The following is a 17,099-nucleotide window of genomic DNA, read 5'->3' on the forward strand; positions in this document are numbered from 1 at the left end:
CAATTGGAACACGGATGAAAAGGATGTTGCCCTCCCGTGCAATCATCCAATCACAAGAGAAGGGATAAAGTCCATCCAATTGGCAAACATTAATGAGTAAACTTTACAATGACTGCGCCTTATGAAAGGTGGCACTAGCAGCAACATGCATGTTGTACAGAGACATAAGGGGTGACAAAACTGGATTTATCAGCTGCGCTCAGAGCAAAAAAAACATCACTTTGGGAACTTTTCTAGTAGATCCAAAGAGGACTTAAACTGTGGAAGATGTTAAAGGAGGCACTGATTGGGACTCTGTGTGGGGCTGTCGTATTGACTATTGGTATCCTAATCGGTCACTTTGGTATCCAAAAGAATTCTGCACCATCCTGGGTGAATGATGTGGCGAAGGACGTGGACGAGGCCCTCATCCAGCAGTTCTTGTCTGAGGTGGAAACGTTTCAACTACAGGAGAACCTTAGGTAATATGATTCTTTAATTCTCTAAATTACTTTTTGGTGTCATTTCTTTTATATGCCATTACAAAAGGCATTACACAGCAAACAATTAAACATTAAAGCTGAAAGAAGTACTGCAGTCCAAATTGAAAAAAAAGTTTGATACGTTTGGGGTCAGTCGAGATATTATCACATGTGCCTAGCTTTTTAAGACAAATTTGATCAACTCAGCCTTTCCTTATCCACATGTTTCTATGCAGGGAATTGACAAAAGTGCCTCATATGGCGACATCACCTGGGGATGAGGAGACGGTGAAGTATGTGCTAAAAAGATGGCAAGATCCAGAAACTGGTCTGGATGAAGCCTGGAGACAGGAATATGAGATTTACCTTTCATTTCCCAATCCCACAAACCCCAACAAAGTCACTGTTGGTGAGTGAAACAGTGACACAGTGTCCATCCTCTGTGAACATTTCTCTTGTCTGGCTTGTGATTTAGGTTTTATTTGGTACTTTGCAATGTGTTTCACAATACAGATGATTGTAATGTGTTTGTTTCAGTAAACTCCTTGGATTCTGTGCTATTTACTGTGAGAGAAAGGGAAGTGAACTACACTGCTGATCAGAATGATCCTCAGGTGGTTCAGCCGTTTGCTGCATACTCTCCAGCAGGACACGCAAAGGTAAAAAGACCTGAAGATTAATGCAATGTCTAATATTTACTACAAATTAAAAGTATTGATTTATTATTTTCATCACCAAAAGAATTAAGAATGCACCCTGCAAGTAAAAAAGAAACAATTCCATGTAAGCAATGCTGATTAAGACTACTCTGGACATAATGACCATACAAACATTTAATAAGTAGCCACATATTCACATTTATAGTAAAATAATCACTGTAAAAGTAACTTACCAAAATAGTAAAACTTACATGATGTTTATAACTTTGACTGGAAACAGATTAAAATCTGACCTGTCAAAAACGTGAAGACGTCTAACATTTTCTGACTTCATATCGGTATGTCTTTTTAAGAATATTATCAGAACAGAGCATGTCTTTATATGCTCAACATCTGATTTCTTTTTGTTAGTTTATAAGGTTTCAAGTTCATCCTTTAACTTCTTTTACCATTGCTCTTATCATAAACTAGATAAGGACTGTGGATAAAAGCATCATCTGTCACTGAATCATAAGATCACTGCTAAATGCTGGTTATGTAGATTGTCCTTTTAATAAAAATTATTAAATAAGATTAATGCCTAAAAGCTCTTTTCCCCCTCAATTTAGTAATGGTATGTTTTTTTATGCCTTTGTGTTTTGGACTATTTAGACAGAAGATTCTCTAAAGCACATTCACTGATGTGATTGTTTAATTATAAAATGTGTAATTTCCATATTCCCAGACAAAGATCTGCAAATGGACATAGTTGGTTATGTACCAAGATGGATTAAATCAAAACACATAATTATTGTGTTATGTGTTTAGTTCATGTGGACATAAACTAACCACAACAGTAAACTGTTGTGGTCTCCGACTCCGCACAATGTGAGGAGAGCAAAGAGAAAAAAAAGGTAGATGCTGCTTAATTATTTACAGTTTGCTCGTCATACTGTGTTACAATTGTTGTTTTATTGGAACCACAAACGTACATATTGCAGCAGATAAGCATCTTCAAGGCCAAAAAGAGATTTTAAATCTCTAGTTACAATTCATTATAAAGATAGGGAGATTGAGCCAAGAGATTATCTGTAATGACTAGGTAATTAGAGCATTTCTGCGAAACTATTTGGGTCCAACTTGTATGACTGATTGGAACATTTGGCTGATTTATTTTTTTGTGGCTTTAGGGGAAACTGGTTTTCGCCAATCAGGGAAAACCAAGTGACTTTCAACACCTGAACGAGACCATTGACCTAAGAGGAACCATCGCAATCACCCGATATGGTGGAGAAGGGAGAGGACAAAAGGTCAGTTTTACTTGTTAGTGGAATTCATTTATTGTTTTTGTTTTGTTTTGTTTTTTTCACATTACAGAGAAATAATGTCCCTATAAAAGTTAGTAGAAATTTGCTTGGCAAGTTTCAACCCCCCTTAAGTTCCCATCATCAGTCCATTAACAAAACACATGGAAAGGTGCTGAAGAAACTGACTTAATCCTCAGTTTATCTATGTAATAGATAAACTTTCCATGAAGCATGGTGAAAAAAACGTATCCCCACGACATGATACTGCCACTGCCATGTTTCACCGTGGAAATGGTGTGTTCAGGGTAATGTTAGTTTCGCGTTACATATGTTCTTGTTTCCATTGTTTTTGGTGCATTACTAGTTATCTAAAAATATCTGATAATCTGTAATATACAATGTAGGGTAACATAAAAACATGTCAGAACTTATTTTTTTTAGTGTTCAGAATGATGTGCAGTGTTAGTTGTTCACCAAATCTAACATTTCTTGCAGATCAAAGTTTAGTTTCAGTCTTACCTGGCTAGAGCACCTTCTTCTGAATACTGCAGAGTTAAAATTGGACTTCATATTGTTTTCTTTCAAAAATGGCCCTCTTGTTTTCTTCAATAGAAGGCAGATTTTTTGACTGCGTGACTAGTTAATGTTGTCCCAAGGAAGGATTTTTCATTTGGAGCTGTGGATCTTTGCAGCTCCTCCAAAGTTACCATTCTTCACTGTTTCTCTAATTAAGGCCACCCAATAAATTATGTTGAAGTTTGTTGTTATGTGACAAAAGTTGGTAAATGTTCCAGGAGTGTATGTACTTTTTGCCAATCTTAAATTAATGCATACTTATTTTAAGTATGCATTAAGTAAATGCATACTTAAATTACCTGCATTTAAGTATGCAGGTAATTTGAACAAAATTCAGTTGCTCACCAGATGTTGTGGTGTGTTTGATGCAGGCTATCAATGCAGCAGCCTATGGTGTTGTTGGGTTGCTGGTGTACACAGACCCTCTTGACATGAATGATGGCCTCATGTCCGACACCAATGAAACGTACCCACACTCCTGGTATCTGCCACCCACTGGTGTGGAAAGAGGTGCCTATAACAGAGACTTTGGAGATTTACTCACACCATATTTGGCTGCCAAAGGTAAAACTATTTATTATTATTTATTTATTTATTTTAAGTGACTTCGTTAAAAGGAAGATTTGGTTTTGCCATAGCGTCAAACTCTCTGCCACAACATAAAAATCTGTAACTCTCATTTGCGCTCTCAATAATGATTTTATTTTTTTTTTATCTCCAGAGGACACCTACAGAATCCCACCTGAAGATATTACTGGGATCCCTCCCATTCCAACACAACCAATTGGATTTCAGGATGCAAGGACACTAATTTGGTCTGTGGAAATTCGCTTGTGGAATAGTTAGGGCTCAAATAGAGTCATAGTAACATTTTTTTTTATATTATTTTGGTTGTTTCAGTGCATTGGCAGGAGAGGCAGCTCCAAAGGACTGGCAGGGAGGACTCGACTGTATCTACAACTTAGGTGGTCCAGGGTTTAAACCCACATCTCCCTTCAACAACAGGTTGTCAGCATTTCACGAGACACTGAAATGATTAGCAACTCACTACAAAAACAAAAATTATTATAATTATTTTTTGATCAAATAAATTAGAAATTAATTTATCTTGTGCATAACACATAATATTGAGTATTATTGCAGTTTAATAATGTGATGCTTACTCACTCCCATAAGTAACCGCATTAAGATAAGGAGATTGCAACCAAAGTATGAAGCAGACAAAACAGATTTACTATTGGGAAATGATTGGAGTGGAAAGAAGAGTTTATCACTGGTTCCACTTGCAACTGAAGTGTCTCTTGGATAATTGGACTGAATGTGAACAGCACATACACTTAAATTCAATGAAAAAATTCTCCCAATCTTCCAATCAAGCTTAAAGTGCTGTGAAACCTTAATTTACACTCAAGAAACCCATTAATGATTTGAGCTTTGAGTCGAGGCACAATCCTGTTGGAAGTAGCTATTTTAAGATGAGTAAACTGTTAACATTAATCTGTGTCTATGGTATAGTGATGTAAAACTGGACATCTATAATGAAGAAAAGATTGTAAACTCCTCCAATGTGATGGGAGTTATCAGAGGAAGTGTTGAGCCAGGTGAGACTAGCAACTTAACACAAATCTGTCTGATGTTTTCATTGCATATTTTTTTTGTAACCATTTTACACGTACGTCCACAGACAGGTATGTGATCTATGGGAATCACAGGGACAGCTGGGTACATGGTGCCATCGACCCAAGCAGCGGAACGGCGGTCATGCTGGAAATTACCAGAGTGCTGGGAAGAATGGTCAAACAGGGTGAGAAGAATTATTTAGCAGAGAAGAGAAATGGCTGTCTAACGATTTTGATTGATAACTATAATTTCTGAGCCTCTTTGTGACAGGAAAATGGAGACCAAGGAGGTCCATTATCTTTGGCAGTTGGGGCGCTGAAGAGTTTGGTCTTATTGGGTCTGCTGAGTACACAGAGGTAAAGTCTGTCCCAAAAATAAGTAAAGCAATAAAAAATATGGTCTTGACTTTCTCAATGGAGTAACAAAAAGTACTTGAATGAGACAAATAAGTTTTGTCTTGTGGTATATTTTAAAGTAAGGAATATAATTTTGCATTACTAATTGCAAAATTTGTTCAATGAGATAAAGAGAAATCTTATCTATTTTTTTGTGCAGGAATACTTCACCAAACTCAGTGAGCGTACTGTTGGTTACATAAATGTGGACATTTCTGTTTTTGGTAAGAAGTTGTACTTTTTAGATTAAACTGTTTGAAAATATTATAACAAAACAAAATTAGTGGCATAATTGCTTGCCTATAGTCTTTTATCATTACACACTCACATACAACATTCTCATTTAGTGCACCAACACCTGAAGGATTTAACAAATTTTCTCTTTCGGGGGATTGGCAGAATTTAACTTAGTTGTTTTGTTTGCATAGATAAATTTAAACGTGTACCGTGTTTTGTTTTGTTTTTTTAGTTCTTATAGGAATCTTGCTGTGAATTGGAGTTTCAGTGAAATACCAGTCTTGTTCATTCATGTAGATTTGTTTCTGCAGCAAATGCCACACTAAGTGCTTCAGCAATGCCATCAATGCAAAGTGTCATCTTCAGAGCTGCAAAACAGGTTAGCTTTTCAAATCATATCTTTTCAGGTGTTTATTAAAAGTACTCAGATTTGGATAAAACTAATTTGCACTCATATTTAAGAATGTTTGATTTTGAAGTATATCTTCTCTTCAGGTCAATGCTCCTGGATTTGATTCCACATCTGTGTATGACAACTGGATTCGTTACACTAACAGAACCAGCCCGACCCATGGAATCATTCCAAGGTACAGACTTGAACTATATTAAAACATATAACTGTATCCACTTTTTTTCTAAACCCTCCATAAGTTCCAGTGGGGTGAAAACACAATCGGTCTCATAAAAATCTGTTTGCAAATGGAAGAGGCAAAGTCAGAAGTTATTTTCCAAAATTCAAATAACATTTAATCATACATGTATTAAGTGAAAGCTGATTTGTGCTTCTTCTTTCCACAGGGTGGGATATTTGAATGGAGCAGGGAGTGATTATGCTGCCTTTGTCCATTACCTGGGAATTACTTCCATAGATATGTCTTACACATATGACAGGGTAAGAAAAGACATTTTCTTTATATATTATTTCAAGGGGAATGAGGATTTTTGTATTTATTTATTTATTTGAGTTTTTCAGTGAGAAATGCCTCTGCTGAATGCAGAGGGGCAGCAGACAGATGGATAAATGTTAGAACAAAACTTCAAGAAGAATCCAAATTTCAATAAATTACCAATTTAAAACAAAAATGTGAAAACAACACATAATGAAAAAAGTATGTTCATAAGTACCATATGTGTAACTGATTGCTTTCTGATTTGGAAAATGGACATTTGTCTGTCACAATACAAAACAATTTGAAAGGAGTAAATAAATATTTTTCTGCTTTTAATTACATTACATAAACAATGGCATATTGAAAACTGCTTATACTCATCACAATAATCAATGGAAAAATCTCAATTGGAACTATAGCAATAAAATTCTCTTATAATTGCTGACATCTTACATATATCCACTGGTGTTTGGATGATTTACCTTTGGTGAAAAGCTCCTGGTCTTTGGGATTGAAAGGCCTCTTTGCCATCACCCTAATTTTAATCTCCCAACACAGAGTCTTTATGAAATTTTTGTCATTCTTGAGGTTAATGTTTATAACAGTCAGTAGAGATATGTTTGTGAACTTAAAACGCCTCTAAACCTACATGTACTAGTGATAAGAATAATTGTTCATGACATTTACATAAAACACAAAAATACATGTACAAAAAAAAAATAATCCCAGGACAAGCAACACTATTTGGTAAGTAAGAACACAAAGAGAAAACATAATGGCAGCAATAATAAATCTGAAATGGTAAATGGCAGGGATGAGTTTTTGATTCCAGTAAAATTTAATATTTAAAAAATATTACGACCTTATATTTGTCTGTCACCTGCATATTTCAGCATTTATTCTTCCTTATATAGAGTAAAACAAACGCTCGGATTTACCCTGCCTACCACACAGCATACGACACTTTCGACTATGCATCAAGGTTCATTGATCCTGGTGAGTCTTGCAATGTCTTTCACTTTAATGCAAAATTATTGCGTTTATACTTTTTTTATGATGGTGAAGATGTTCTTTAATTCTACTGTCAGGTTCAATAAATGAGAAAAGCTATTACATTTCCTCTTTTTTTCAAATCCCAAACCTGCTCCTCTTGTAGGATTTGTCGCTCACCAAGCTGTTGGCAGGACTGCAGGAAACATCCTCATCCGATTGGCTGACAGTCTGTTGTTGCCTTTTAACTGCAAGGACTATGCTGAGAGTCTGGAGGATTACCTGAACACAGCAGTGAACTTATACCAAAAAGACCTCAAAGCTAAAAGTATCTCAATGGGTAAGTAAGTAACTCAGTAAACAGGGGGATAACCTGCAGGAATATTTAGTTTTCTCCTCATCTATCAAATTTCCACAATGGCATCAATACCAGATCATTCATTTTGTGCTGCGTTGGAAATATGGATCACATCCTAAATTAGGCATTCAGTTCATAAGAAAGCCAGAAAGCGCTTCTGCAAATCCCTGAAGTGATTTGTGCTTCATTTCAGAACCTCTTAGTAAAGCTGTGGCCAACTTCCGCAAAGAAGCAGAACAGCTGGACAAAGTCATTCAGAGCTCAGACCTGGCAAATGAAACGTAGGGGCATGCTCATATGCAGATGCAGATATGTCAGTATGATGCCAAAACCATTTTAGTCTGCATCGCTCTCAGTTTCTCTCTTTTTTTTCAGCCCGCTAAAGGTCAGAAAGATCAATGATCAGCTCATGTTGATGGACCGAGCCTTCTTGAATCCCCTGGCCTTCCCAAATGAATATGGATTCAGGTAAGGCAAATATGCTTCATTTGCATGGTGCCTTGCATTAAACTAGCATTTGGGTGATGCAAATTAAACATCTGTTTCTCTAACAAGTTGTTTCATATGTTTCATAAATGCTGCATAATGATAGGTAGCAAAGGTGGTTCAGAAGGGTGGTACTGATACCTTTTTACTTCTCATTTTTCATCAAACATTGTTTTCAGGAGATGCAAGGTTTCATTAACGTTCCACTTCTTTGGGATTTTGTATTCCTTGTTTCAATATTCCGCAGGCATGTAATCTGGGCTTCAAGCAGTTCTGGCAAACCAACCTTCCCAGGGATCGCAGATGCCTTTGCTCAAGCTAATTCATCACATTTGGCCAGCGACTGGGAAAAAGTGCACTACCACCTGTCAGTAGTGGCCCAAGCCATCGATGGGGCTGCCAACATGTTGAAAGAAGTTATATAGAAGTTATATAGGCAAACTTCTCTATATAGAAGTTATATAGAGAAGTTCTATAAACTGCAATGCTCTGTGACTGTCTATTTATGAATAATACTACATTCAGAAATTTTAAAATCAGTGTAGAAGGGTCATGTAGAGACACATGTGATGTAACTATTCAAAGTTATGCAAATGAACATGTCGTTTTTCCCTTTTAAATGCTCTTTTTTCAATGGTGTGTATTTCAAGACTATCCTCTGTCAGCATGTTGTGCCTTAATCAGCTGTTGTGTTTTAGACAAAGGAAGGCTGTCAGCCTCCCTGAAATTAATCAAATCATTAAAGGGACGTGAAACATAAACATAACATATTCATAAAACAAATGAAAGAATTTCGTTGTTTTTAATAAAGATTCAATTAAACTTCCCACATTTGTTGCATTTGATTTTTCAAGGAGGTAAAGTTTTCTTCTGCTTTTGAATCAGCTTGCGTTGATAGTTGCGATTCTTAATGTTTTATTAATGGAAAGGCACCAATGTTCTGGCTGAGATCTACCAAGAGGCCATGTTGGGTTCCGAAATCAGACTTACTAAGAATGACTGACATTTCCAGTTGGAATTCAAATTTTTTGGATCTTCTACATGTCTGTTTCACACTTGGATATCTCAACTTGTGAATGATAATGGAATATAGGTATAATAGTGCTGGAATAGTGCATTCATGAAAAGAATGCATCTCACTAAATATTTGTATTAATGGGATTTGCTTCGGCCAGCTGAAAAAAACTAGGCCAACATGAGAAGCTGTAATACTACTACATCCCACCAGGGGGCAGAAAATGCTTTAAGACTATGTAATAGCAGAGTAACAAGAGAAAGTAAGGTAAAACAGTGGCCTCTTCTATCCTGGTCAAAGTTTACTCTGCTGAACAAACTCAAGTGAATCATCTGAGCTGCAGTAGAAACACTGGTTTGCAAACAGCTGTGTTTCCATTTGGAATTAAAATTTTTAGTTTAAATTCATTCCACTGCAGAGATGAAAACATCTATACTGCATATAAAAAGCCATATTCTGTGGACTATTTTATAATCAATAATACCTGGTATTATGTAAATCCTTAAGAGCCACATTTCATTAATCTGAACTGTTATGATTAAAAATAGAGCTATGGTGTCAGAAGGAAAGCCACATGTCCAACATCATGTCATTTTTAGAAAGTTACAAATCATTATCTCATTTGCCAAAGATAGAAACCCTTTCTCACAGGTTCAGGAACTGAGCCTGTTCTTTCATCCTGGTTGAGAGTATTTCAGTAAAGGATGACTTTTAGTGGGAGATATACCTCTGTATTGGGCCGATACACAAACCACCACAATCCTTTCCCTCAGCAACTCTGATTAAATAATTTGTATAGTCCATGGATCCTTTTTAGCCAATGGGTGGGATTCACACAAGAGGGAAAGCAACTATAGCTCCTCTCAGAGTTGTAAATGCTGCCAAGAAATCTCCTGTATTCTACTGGACATTATGTCTGTTGATTCATATGATTGCTTATATATGGACTGTACGGATAATCTGATACTGTGGGTTTTGCACCAGTAATACTCTACTTAAGCAAAATGGTGATATCAAATAAAACACTGAAATAACATTTAAAAAGATGCTCAAGCTAATACATGAGCAGTTTCTGTTCAATTTTTTTTACATTTTGGGATTAAAGTTCACGTATTTTATGTTAATTTATGGAGATCAAGGTAAAAAAAAAAAAAAAAAAAAATCTATCTGTGCAAACATTTAAAACTGACCAAACAATTAAGTTGTAAAATTGTGAAATCAAATTTCATACATTTCCCAGCTTAATCATAAAACCTGCAAAAGTTAAATGTATATTTGGGAGTAAAATGTAAATGACTGGATGCATTTATAAAAATAAATCTCTAAATTACTTCACACTGTTAATGTAGGATCGCCAGAATCAAATTTTGACAATGACTCTCAATCATGCAGAAAAAGAAAAACACATAAACAGAAATATGGGTTTTACACACCAGTCTCAGAGTTTATTATTTTAAATATACATAGACTTTCCCCTCCATGTTACATACCCCCCTTTTTCATCCTCAACCTCCCTCCCCTCTCCCGCTCTCTCAATTCTTTGTCATCTTTTACCCCTCCAACAAAAAGCTTCTCCAGGCTGTAAAACACGCTCTACTTTGTGCAGCATATTGCTCGTTAAGACATATTTGAAAACATAAATTATAAATACTACAGCTTGTCTTTTTTTTTTTCAGTTTGAGAATGTTTATATAACAGGTTTTTCTTCAGAAATCAGTAATGAAAAACTGAAAGACAATTTGATTAGTTTAAAAATACAGCATTCTAAATTGAAATACTAGTACTTATTTCTTCTTTTGTGGTCAAAAATGAATGAGAGCACCTTTTAATTTGGTTTGATTTCCTTTTCCTATTTGAAATATAAAGACACAACATCTTTGCCCACAAGTTACGATTTGTGTTTTCTGTTTGTTTTTTCATTCACTGAGTTCTGATGAAAATATCCAGTTATCAAAACATCCCAAGACCACTTCCCCTCATTATTTGCGCTAACATCCAGATGTTCTCAACACAATCTAGAAAGTAAAAGAAAACAACACAATGTCCCTCAGTCTGGCTACATATGAGAAATGGATTCCATTTTTTTTAATGACAGCGAGTACACAGTGGTCTGTACCTTGACAGGTTAAACAGCAAAGAGTTGTTTTTTTTTTTTTTTTCAAAAGAAATCCTGAGTTTGAACAAATTAAGCTAATGTTTTTTTTTAAATCAATTTAAACCTCGATCAAAGTGAGTCATTTCTATTACAGCTCATGCCTTTAATAGTGTTTATCTCTCTACCATCTGACCTCATCAAAGAGGTTTAAAAGTGCTTCAAATCAAACAGATACAGATGTGTTAATCATTGAGGGCTTTTTTATTTTATTCCAATCTAAAGTTGCAGAGCTACGATTGTTGGTCCAATGATGCAGCCGACGTTGCAGGCAGAGTGAAGGACAGAGTGAAACGGCACTAAAGAAAAATTCAGGTTTTTAAGTCACAAGGCATGCATGTTAACACTTAACTCAGAGAGTTGCCACCAAAAGTGTTTAGTCTGTGATATGCATCAGTCTGTTTTGGTGTGTGTATCAGAATCTGTGCATTTCTGTCGTTCAACAGACAAAGGCATTGAAAAAAATCCTGCTTTTGTTTTTTTGCTTGCTCATCAGTCCCTATGCTGAACTCCAATATTTTAAATATTTTCAAGTGACCAGACTACGTGGAGAACTGCCATGTTGATTTGGGTGACATTTTCAAACTGTCTCTCAATCTACAGTGAAGGAATACTGCAGGAAATAAAAAATGGGTGATTTTTCCAAAGAGCAACACTATGTGTCAGTGTGCCTGCGGAGCATTTTATCCAGATCTCATCAAGTTTTGTGTCCATCATTCTTGCAGTCAGTCATTTTTAAGGAAACAACGAAGGGACTTCGTTTTTAAATCAGGGAAGCCTCAAAAAGTCAGGACAGGGGTCACATACGGGGAGAGTATTTGGGGTTTCTTGGCACCTCGGTGAAAGATTTCAGCTCATACGGGATCCCTGTATCCACTTCGATGGATTTACGGGAAAATAGCAGCCGGATATCATTGTGCAAGTAAATTTTTCCAGATTTGGAGCTCTGGAATCTAAAAAAGAAAGAACAAAAGCAGGTAAGTCCAATATATTTTTTAAAAAGCACTGCAAAAGCCTGCCAATATTCCTTTTTAACATTTGATTGTACAATGCATCTCTAGAATAAGTTGTAGGTCAGTGAGCAGAATATGAAGGTGTAATAACAAAACAAAGAGAAGTTCAATCATGCCTGAGATGTATCAAGTAGCAAAGAATTCTCTTCCTGTCGAGCGCTCCGCCACCTGGAGACACCTCATCTTTCCCCTCTGTGCCTTCCTCCACTGGCACCAGGAAGATACGGTGTCGCAGGAAGGTCATGTGATTGACTGGCATGTCTCCAAAGTTGTACGTCACCAGGAACATCTTCACCACAGTTTTATTGGGATTAAATAAGGTCTGAGGAGATGCACATAAAAATGTTTAGAAGGTAAATGAAGAAGCTATGCAGAATGAGCCTATTTTATTTTCTTTGAGGATAAACTCACCACTTGAATGGTCCCTGCTTTGGGTATGCTGTATCCTTTCTTTCCAAGAAGCTCGAGTGATATCACACCCTGATGGAGAGAAGAAAATATTTACAACTCAAAAATAGAAAAAAACAACAACAAACGATAATTAAAAACTCCCTTTTTATTTTAGTGGCTTCAGATATCCATAATCATATCAGAGTTCGTAAGGTTAAATTTAATTTCCTCATTTAAGGGTCATTCTATTAAATAAATAATACACCCCAAATTTCTAACCATGCTAATCACTAATGCAAGGTGTTTAAAAGATGTTATAATGTGTACTACATAATTATTTTATCTTGGTTTTATATTTAATATTTTCTTTATAGAGAAATCAAAATCCACCACAATTGGCACCAGCAGGAAAAGGTTTTACAAAAACCCGAGATCAGAGAGAAGTCATGAAATTCTGATTGGTGCATCTCTAATTTTTAGCTAAAAATAGGCATATGAAAGCATAAACAAAATATATTTATCCCAGTACAAAAACCCAACTCAGCAACCACAATACCACCCTACAGTGGTTTATTTGGCTGTTCAAATCTCTGGTTTTAGAGAGGATACAGTTTGAAAAGGTAAACAACCACAGATGAACACAGACTGACCAGGAAGGGAGAGGGAGCACTGTGCTCTGAGATGTCGTAGTACGTAACCTGCACAGGCAGCGTGACATGCTGCGGGCAGTAGGAGCCGCTGGCTCCAATCTCTGCTGTGAATCCTTCAATCTGCCCAGATGGGGAGAATCTGCCCTTCAATATGGACTCCTGCCACACAAGCAAAAGGAGAAAATTGTTTTAGTCATTAAACTCTTTAAGTGAGTGATTTTACTGGTAAAAAAAAATAAAATTGTTAAAAATAAGTGTTAAACTTGAGTACCTCAAAGTTGCCCAGCAGCGATCTACTGATGGAAGACGAGGACCAACGTGTGGCCCGGCCGGTGTCGGTCTGCCTGCCGCTGCGCAGCTGCCGACTGGATATGGCCACAAACACACCCAAAAACACCAGTGGTTAGTGACTGAGATCACAATAATCTTGCCTTAACCAATATGTCACACTGTTGCGAGTGTGTCTGCAAACTAAAGTCCAGACAACAAACCCTCTAATTTAAAAAAAGAGAAAGCATACTTTAAACACCCACACCTCTCCCCTGTGTTGATTTGACTAAAATCTGAGAACCATCACAAAATCATACATTTACTTCCACTATGACATGGAAACTATTATTTTGCATCCCTAGCGAAATATTAAGTTTAATAGCCTCATCTTGTTTCTGTACCCTGTGTACTTTCTTGTTGATAAATGTAATTAGAGGTCTACAGAAATGATAGATGACTCACCTTTTTAAGCGCAACCCAGTCTTTAGTCGTCTCCCTGATCTGGTGCAGCCTATGGCAGTCTGGAAAAAACAAACAAACCAAAAAACCACTTTTAATCTAATATCTTAATTTGTTACTTCACTAGCATGCTCTGTAGTTAAAATGAAATTCTAAATCGTATCAGATGCTCCCATCAGTACCAATAAACAAACTCTTCCTGTTATCCTTTGGTAGATATGTGCGGTTGTGTTTCAGTTTGTTTTTTTTGTTTTTTTTTTACTTACCGAGCTCTGACTATTAGATGCAATAACTTTTTCCATTTCCAGGCCTGCGTTCACAGTAAGGGCCACCCATTGGTCAGATGACTCATCACCAGCAAAACTCACGCAACCTCCAGCTAATTTTTCACTCATAGTCAAGTTCCTCCTAATTTATCCACCTTTAAAGCCTTTGTTAGCTTTTTGGCTCATCTTCACATACAACTAAATGTACATTAGGCATTATTTAATTATCCTGTGTATACCTTTTATTTAGGGAAACATCAGCTTTTTAAATTTTTCCATCACTGTTCTTAACTTATTGTGCTTTACAACACTATGTAGCATGTATTTTCCTCCCTTTTAAATTTGTTTTAGTTAGATATCTAGTCCTCCCCTTTTCTTTCCTTCCTCATATGCTCTACAGTTGCTAAAAATTGACCAGAGAACCCTGTTAGCACTCTCCCCATCAGAACTGACTGCATTAGCTCTTTCTAGCCTTCCTGAGTTAAAAAAAATGTCGAGTTCACTTCCAGAAAGATTTTAAGCAAAATGCACCTATACGTGTGTGTGTGTGTGTGTGTGGGTGTGTTGGGGTGTGTGCGTGTGTGTGTGTGTGTGTATGCTCATGCATCAGCATGAGGGACACCCCACACTAATGTTAGGGAACAATAGCCCTTCCCTCAATGGGTTTCATTCTGGAGCTGCTCTGCTCTGTTCCAGCATGCAGTGATAATAAGCCAGTGTTACTTCATGCTTTAAAAGTTTTAGTTGTTCTCATAGTTTCTGTTTTGTTTTCGTTGATGCTCAATTAGTTTTCCCTGAGTTAATGGGGTCTACACACAATTCATACCAACTTGTTGTAATTTCTTCTAAACAAACCACTGTTGACCCTAACCACAGAACATTATTTCTCTTGTTAGCTAAGTGTGCTAATTAAATGAGAAATCAAATGATCATAAAATTCTTCATATTTCTTCTATGATTTAATTGCATAAATTGTTTTCTAAAGACTTTGTCTTTGAATACTTCACCATAATCCCTCCATTAGTTGTTGAAAGTGCCAAATAGGGTATAATACAAACAAAAAAATTGAAAACTGGACTTCAGGTGTGGTTAGTTACATCGGAAGCCAACCAAAAATCACAGTTATAAACAGAAAAGAGCTGGGGCACTGCCTCTGTGAGGTAAAGAGTCATTATAAAAATGTCCTTGCCTCTGTTCATTCTTGTATTAGTTGAATAGAAACATAAAATGAGGACATAGTGTGTATGTGAGTGCTAACCTTAGGATGGTCTCGTGTAGAGGGCAGCAGGTGGTTCCAGTAGGGAGCAGCTTTAGCATCAGTGCTACGACATGAAGTTACTCCTGAAGTTAGCAAAGACAGTCTGCTTCTTTTAGATGTAGAGGGCCCTTCATCTTCAGAGCACGAGTCTGCTGTGTCACTTGGGGAAAGCAGTCTCTTTTTGGCCGGCCAGTGGCCTCCAGAGAATAAACGGTGACCGTTACTGCTTGGAGTTTTCTCCCAGGAAGCCAGGCCATTTGACGACGTGGCCTGTTGGGTGGCACTTCTCTCAGGTGGAGAGGATTCAAGGCCAATGTCCCATTCAGTAGCTTCCCCTGGTTCCTGCATCTCTGTGTGGTGTGGAGGGGAGAAAGGGCCAGGAGGGCTTGTGGGGCTGGCAGGATTAGGAGTTTCATATGTGGATAGTTCATATAAGAGGGGGCTAAGCTGTCCTCCAGATGAGCCATTACTACAACCATCATGTCCAGGGCTACCTAACAAATGGGTTGATGTGCGGTTGCCATTAGCCGTTTCTGTCCTTGCTAAGCTTCCGTTGGAGTGTCCCTGGTCACAGATATGCCCATGTGGGTCGCACATTGGGGGCGACTTCGGGGATAGTGGCGCAAATGCGTCAGGGATGGGTCTATCATGATTGTGCTGAGCCGGTCGCCGGGAGGGAGTTTGGCTTGGGGAGAGCGGTGGTGACCTAGGTGACAGTCCACCTTCAGAGTCTCTATGCTCCAAATGCATGCAAGAGAATGGAGAAACAGGCCCGCCAGGCCCAGTTATAGATCCATTCCCATTAGCTTGAGCTGGGGTGGACCCACATAACACACCGCCCTCAATCACGTCATTGTCTGATGTGTCCTCCAGGTAGGAGCGCTTATGAGTCAGCTGAGGCTCTTCTAACACTCTTTTATAACCCGCTCGACACGGTCTTTGTTGGGCATCAGTATGTGATCCAGTGGAGGCTGAAAATCCTCCCATCTGAGAGAAAATAGAGAGCTGGTAAACCTTTTGGAGTCGCAACTCTTCTTGGTCAAAGCGCCTGGGACCCTCGGCTCTAACGCCAGGATCTAGTCCCACCATTGGAGATGCAGTTGGAGGCAGGTTCCCCTCCTGTGCTGGAAGCTCTAGTTGAGCCTTTTTCTGGGCCAACTCCACGTGAATGTGCCGCATGGTACTGCTGCTGCAAGTCTTGACTTTCAACAACAAGATCAAATAGATCCTCACAAATACGAGGAGGCAGACCCAGATGTCCCACAGGAAAGGTGACGGCCTATAAGTATGACTAGGAGGACATCAAAGTGTGAGAAACAAGACGATGAGCCACACACAACCTGAGAGGAACAAAATGTTGCATTAGTATGTAGTTTATGAAAGCAATACTAGCAAACAGTGAAAGTGGGACAAAACATAAATGCAAGTCCCATATAGATGAAAACCAAATTGGCTGATAACTTTAATCTGCACATTCTATAGTTTGATATACCATAGCTGTGGAAAATTTAAAAAGCTGTTTTTTTAAACAATCAACAAACACATTATGTTACATGCCGGTATTTATCACTAACAAGACTCTTTGGTGTGGAATCTACTTCTAAGGCAAGAAAACTCAATGTTGCCTAAATTGAATCAGTAAAGTCTTTAAAATTAAATCAGAGTTCA

General features: G+C 37.6%; 2 protein-coding genes across 4 annotated transcripts in view; one reads left to right on the plus strand and one right to left on the minus strand.

Annotated features, from left to right (window-relative positions):
• The first annotated feature begins 109 nt into the window (after window positions 1-109).
• On the plus strand, window positions 110-8,785 carry naaladl1 (N-acetylated alpha-linked acidic dipeptidase like 1). Its single transcript, XM_032577606.1, has 19 exons — window positions 110-461; window positions 698-870; window positions 999-1,120; window positions 2,290-2,409; window positions 3,354-3,546; window positions 3,704-3,797; window positions 3,883-3,987; window positions 4,498-4,583; window positions 4,667-4,786; window positions 4,873-4,958; window positions 5,158-5,221; window positions 5,546-5,613; window positions 5,730-5,821; window positions 6,033-6,126; window positions 7,039-7,120; window positions 7,281-7,454; window positions 7,666-7,753; window positions 7,848-7,940; window positions 8,206-8,785. The coding sequence occupies exons 1-19, from the start codon at window positions 268-270 to the stop codon at window positions 8,381-8,383; spliced, it is 2,226 nt and encodes a 741-aa protein (XP_032433497.1). The 5' UTR covers window positions 110-267; the 3' UTR covers window positions 8,384-8,785.
• A 1,607-nt stretch (window positions 8,786-10,392) lies between these two features.
• atosb (atos homolog b) overlaps window positions 10,393-17,099 on the minus strand; it is a 30,228-nt gene continuing 23,521 nt past the window's right edge. For all 3 annotated transcript variants that reach the window (XM_032578720.1, XM_032578719.1, XM_032578721.1), the window contains 7 exons: window positions 15,432-16,771; window positions 13,911-13,969; window positions 13,450-13,543; window positions 13,179-13,337; window positions 12,550-12,618; window positions 12,255-12,460; window positions 10,393-12,078 (listed from right to left, as the gene is read on the minus strand). In XM_032578720.1, coding sequence (XP_032434611.1) covers window positions 11,925-12,078; window positions 12,255-12,460; window positions 12,550-12,618; window positions 13,179-13,337; window positions 13,450-13,543; window positions 13,911-13,969; window positions 15,432-16,610 — 1,920 coding nt within the window. In that variant the 5' untranslated portion in view covers window positions 16,611-16,771 and the 3' untranslated portion in view covers window positions 10,393-11,924. The remainder of the gene's footprint in view (window positions 12,079-12,254; window positions 12,461-12,549; window positions 12,619-13,178; window positions 13,338-13,449; window positions 13,544-13,910; window positions 13,970-15,431; window positions 16,772-17,099) is intronic.

This window comes from Xiphophorus hellerii, chromosome 12, assembly GCF_003331165.1.
Source record: "Xiphophorus hellerii strain 12219 chromosome 12, Xiphophorus_hellerii-4.1, whole genome shotgun sequence".
Lineage (NCBI taxonomy): Eukaryota > Metazoa > Chordata > Actinopteri > Cyprinodontiformes > Poeciliidae > Xiphophorus > Xiphophorus hellerii.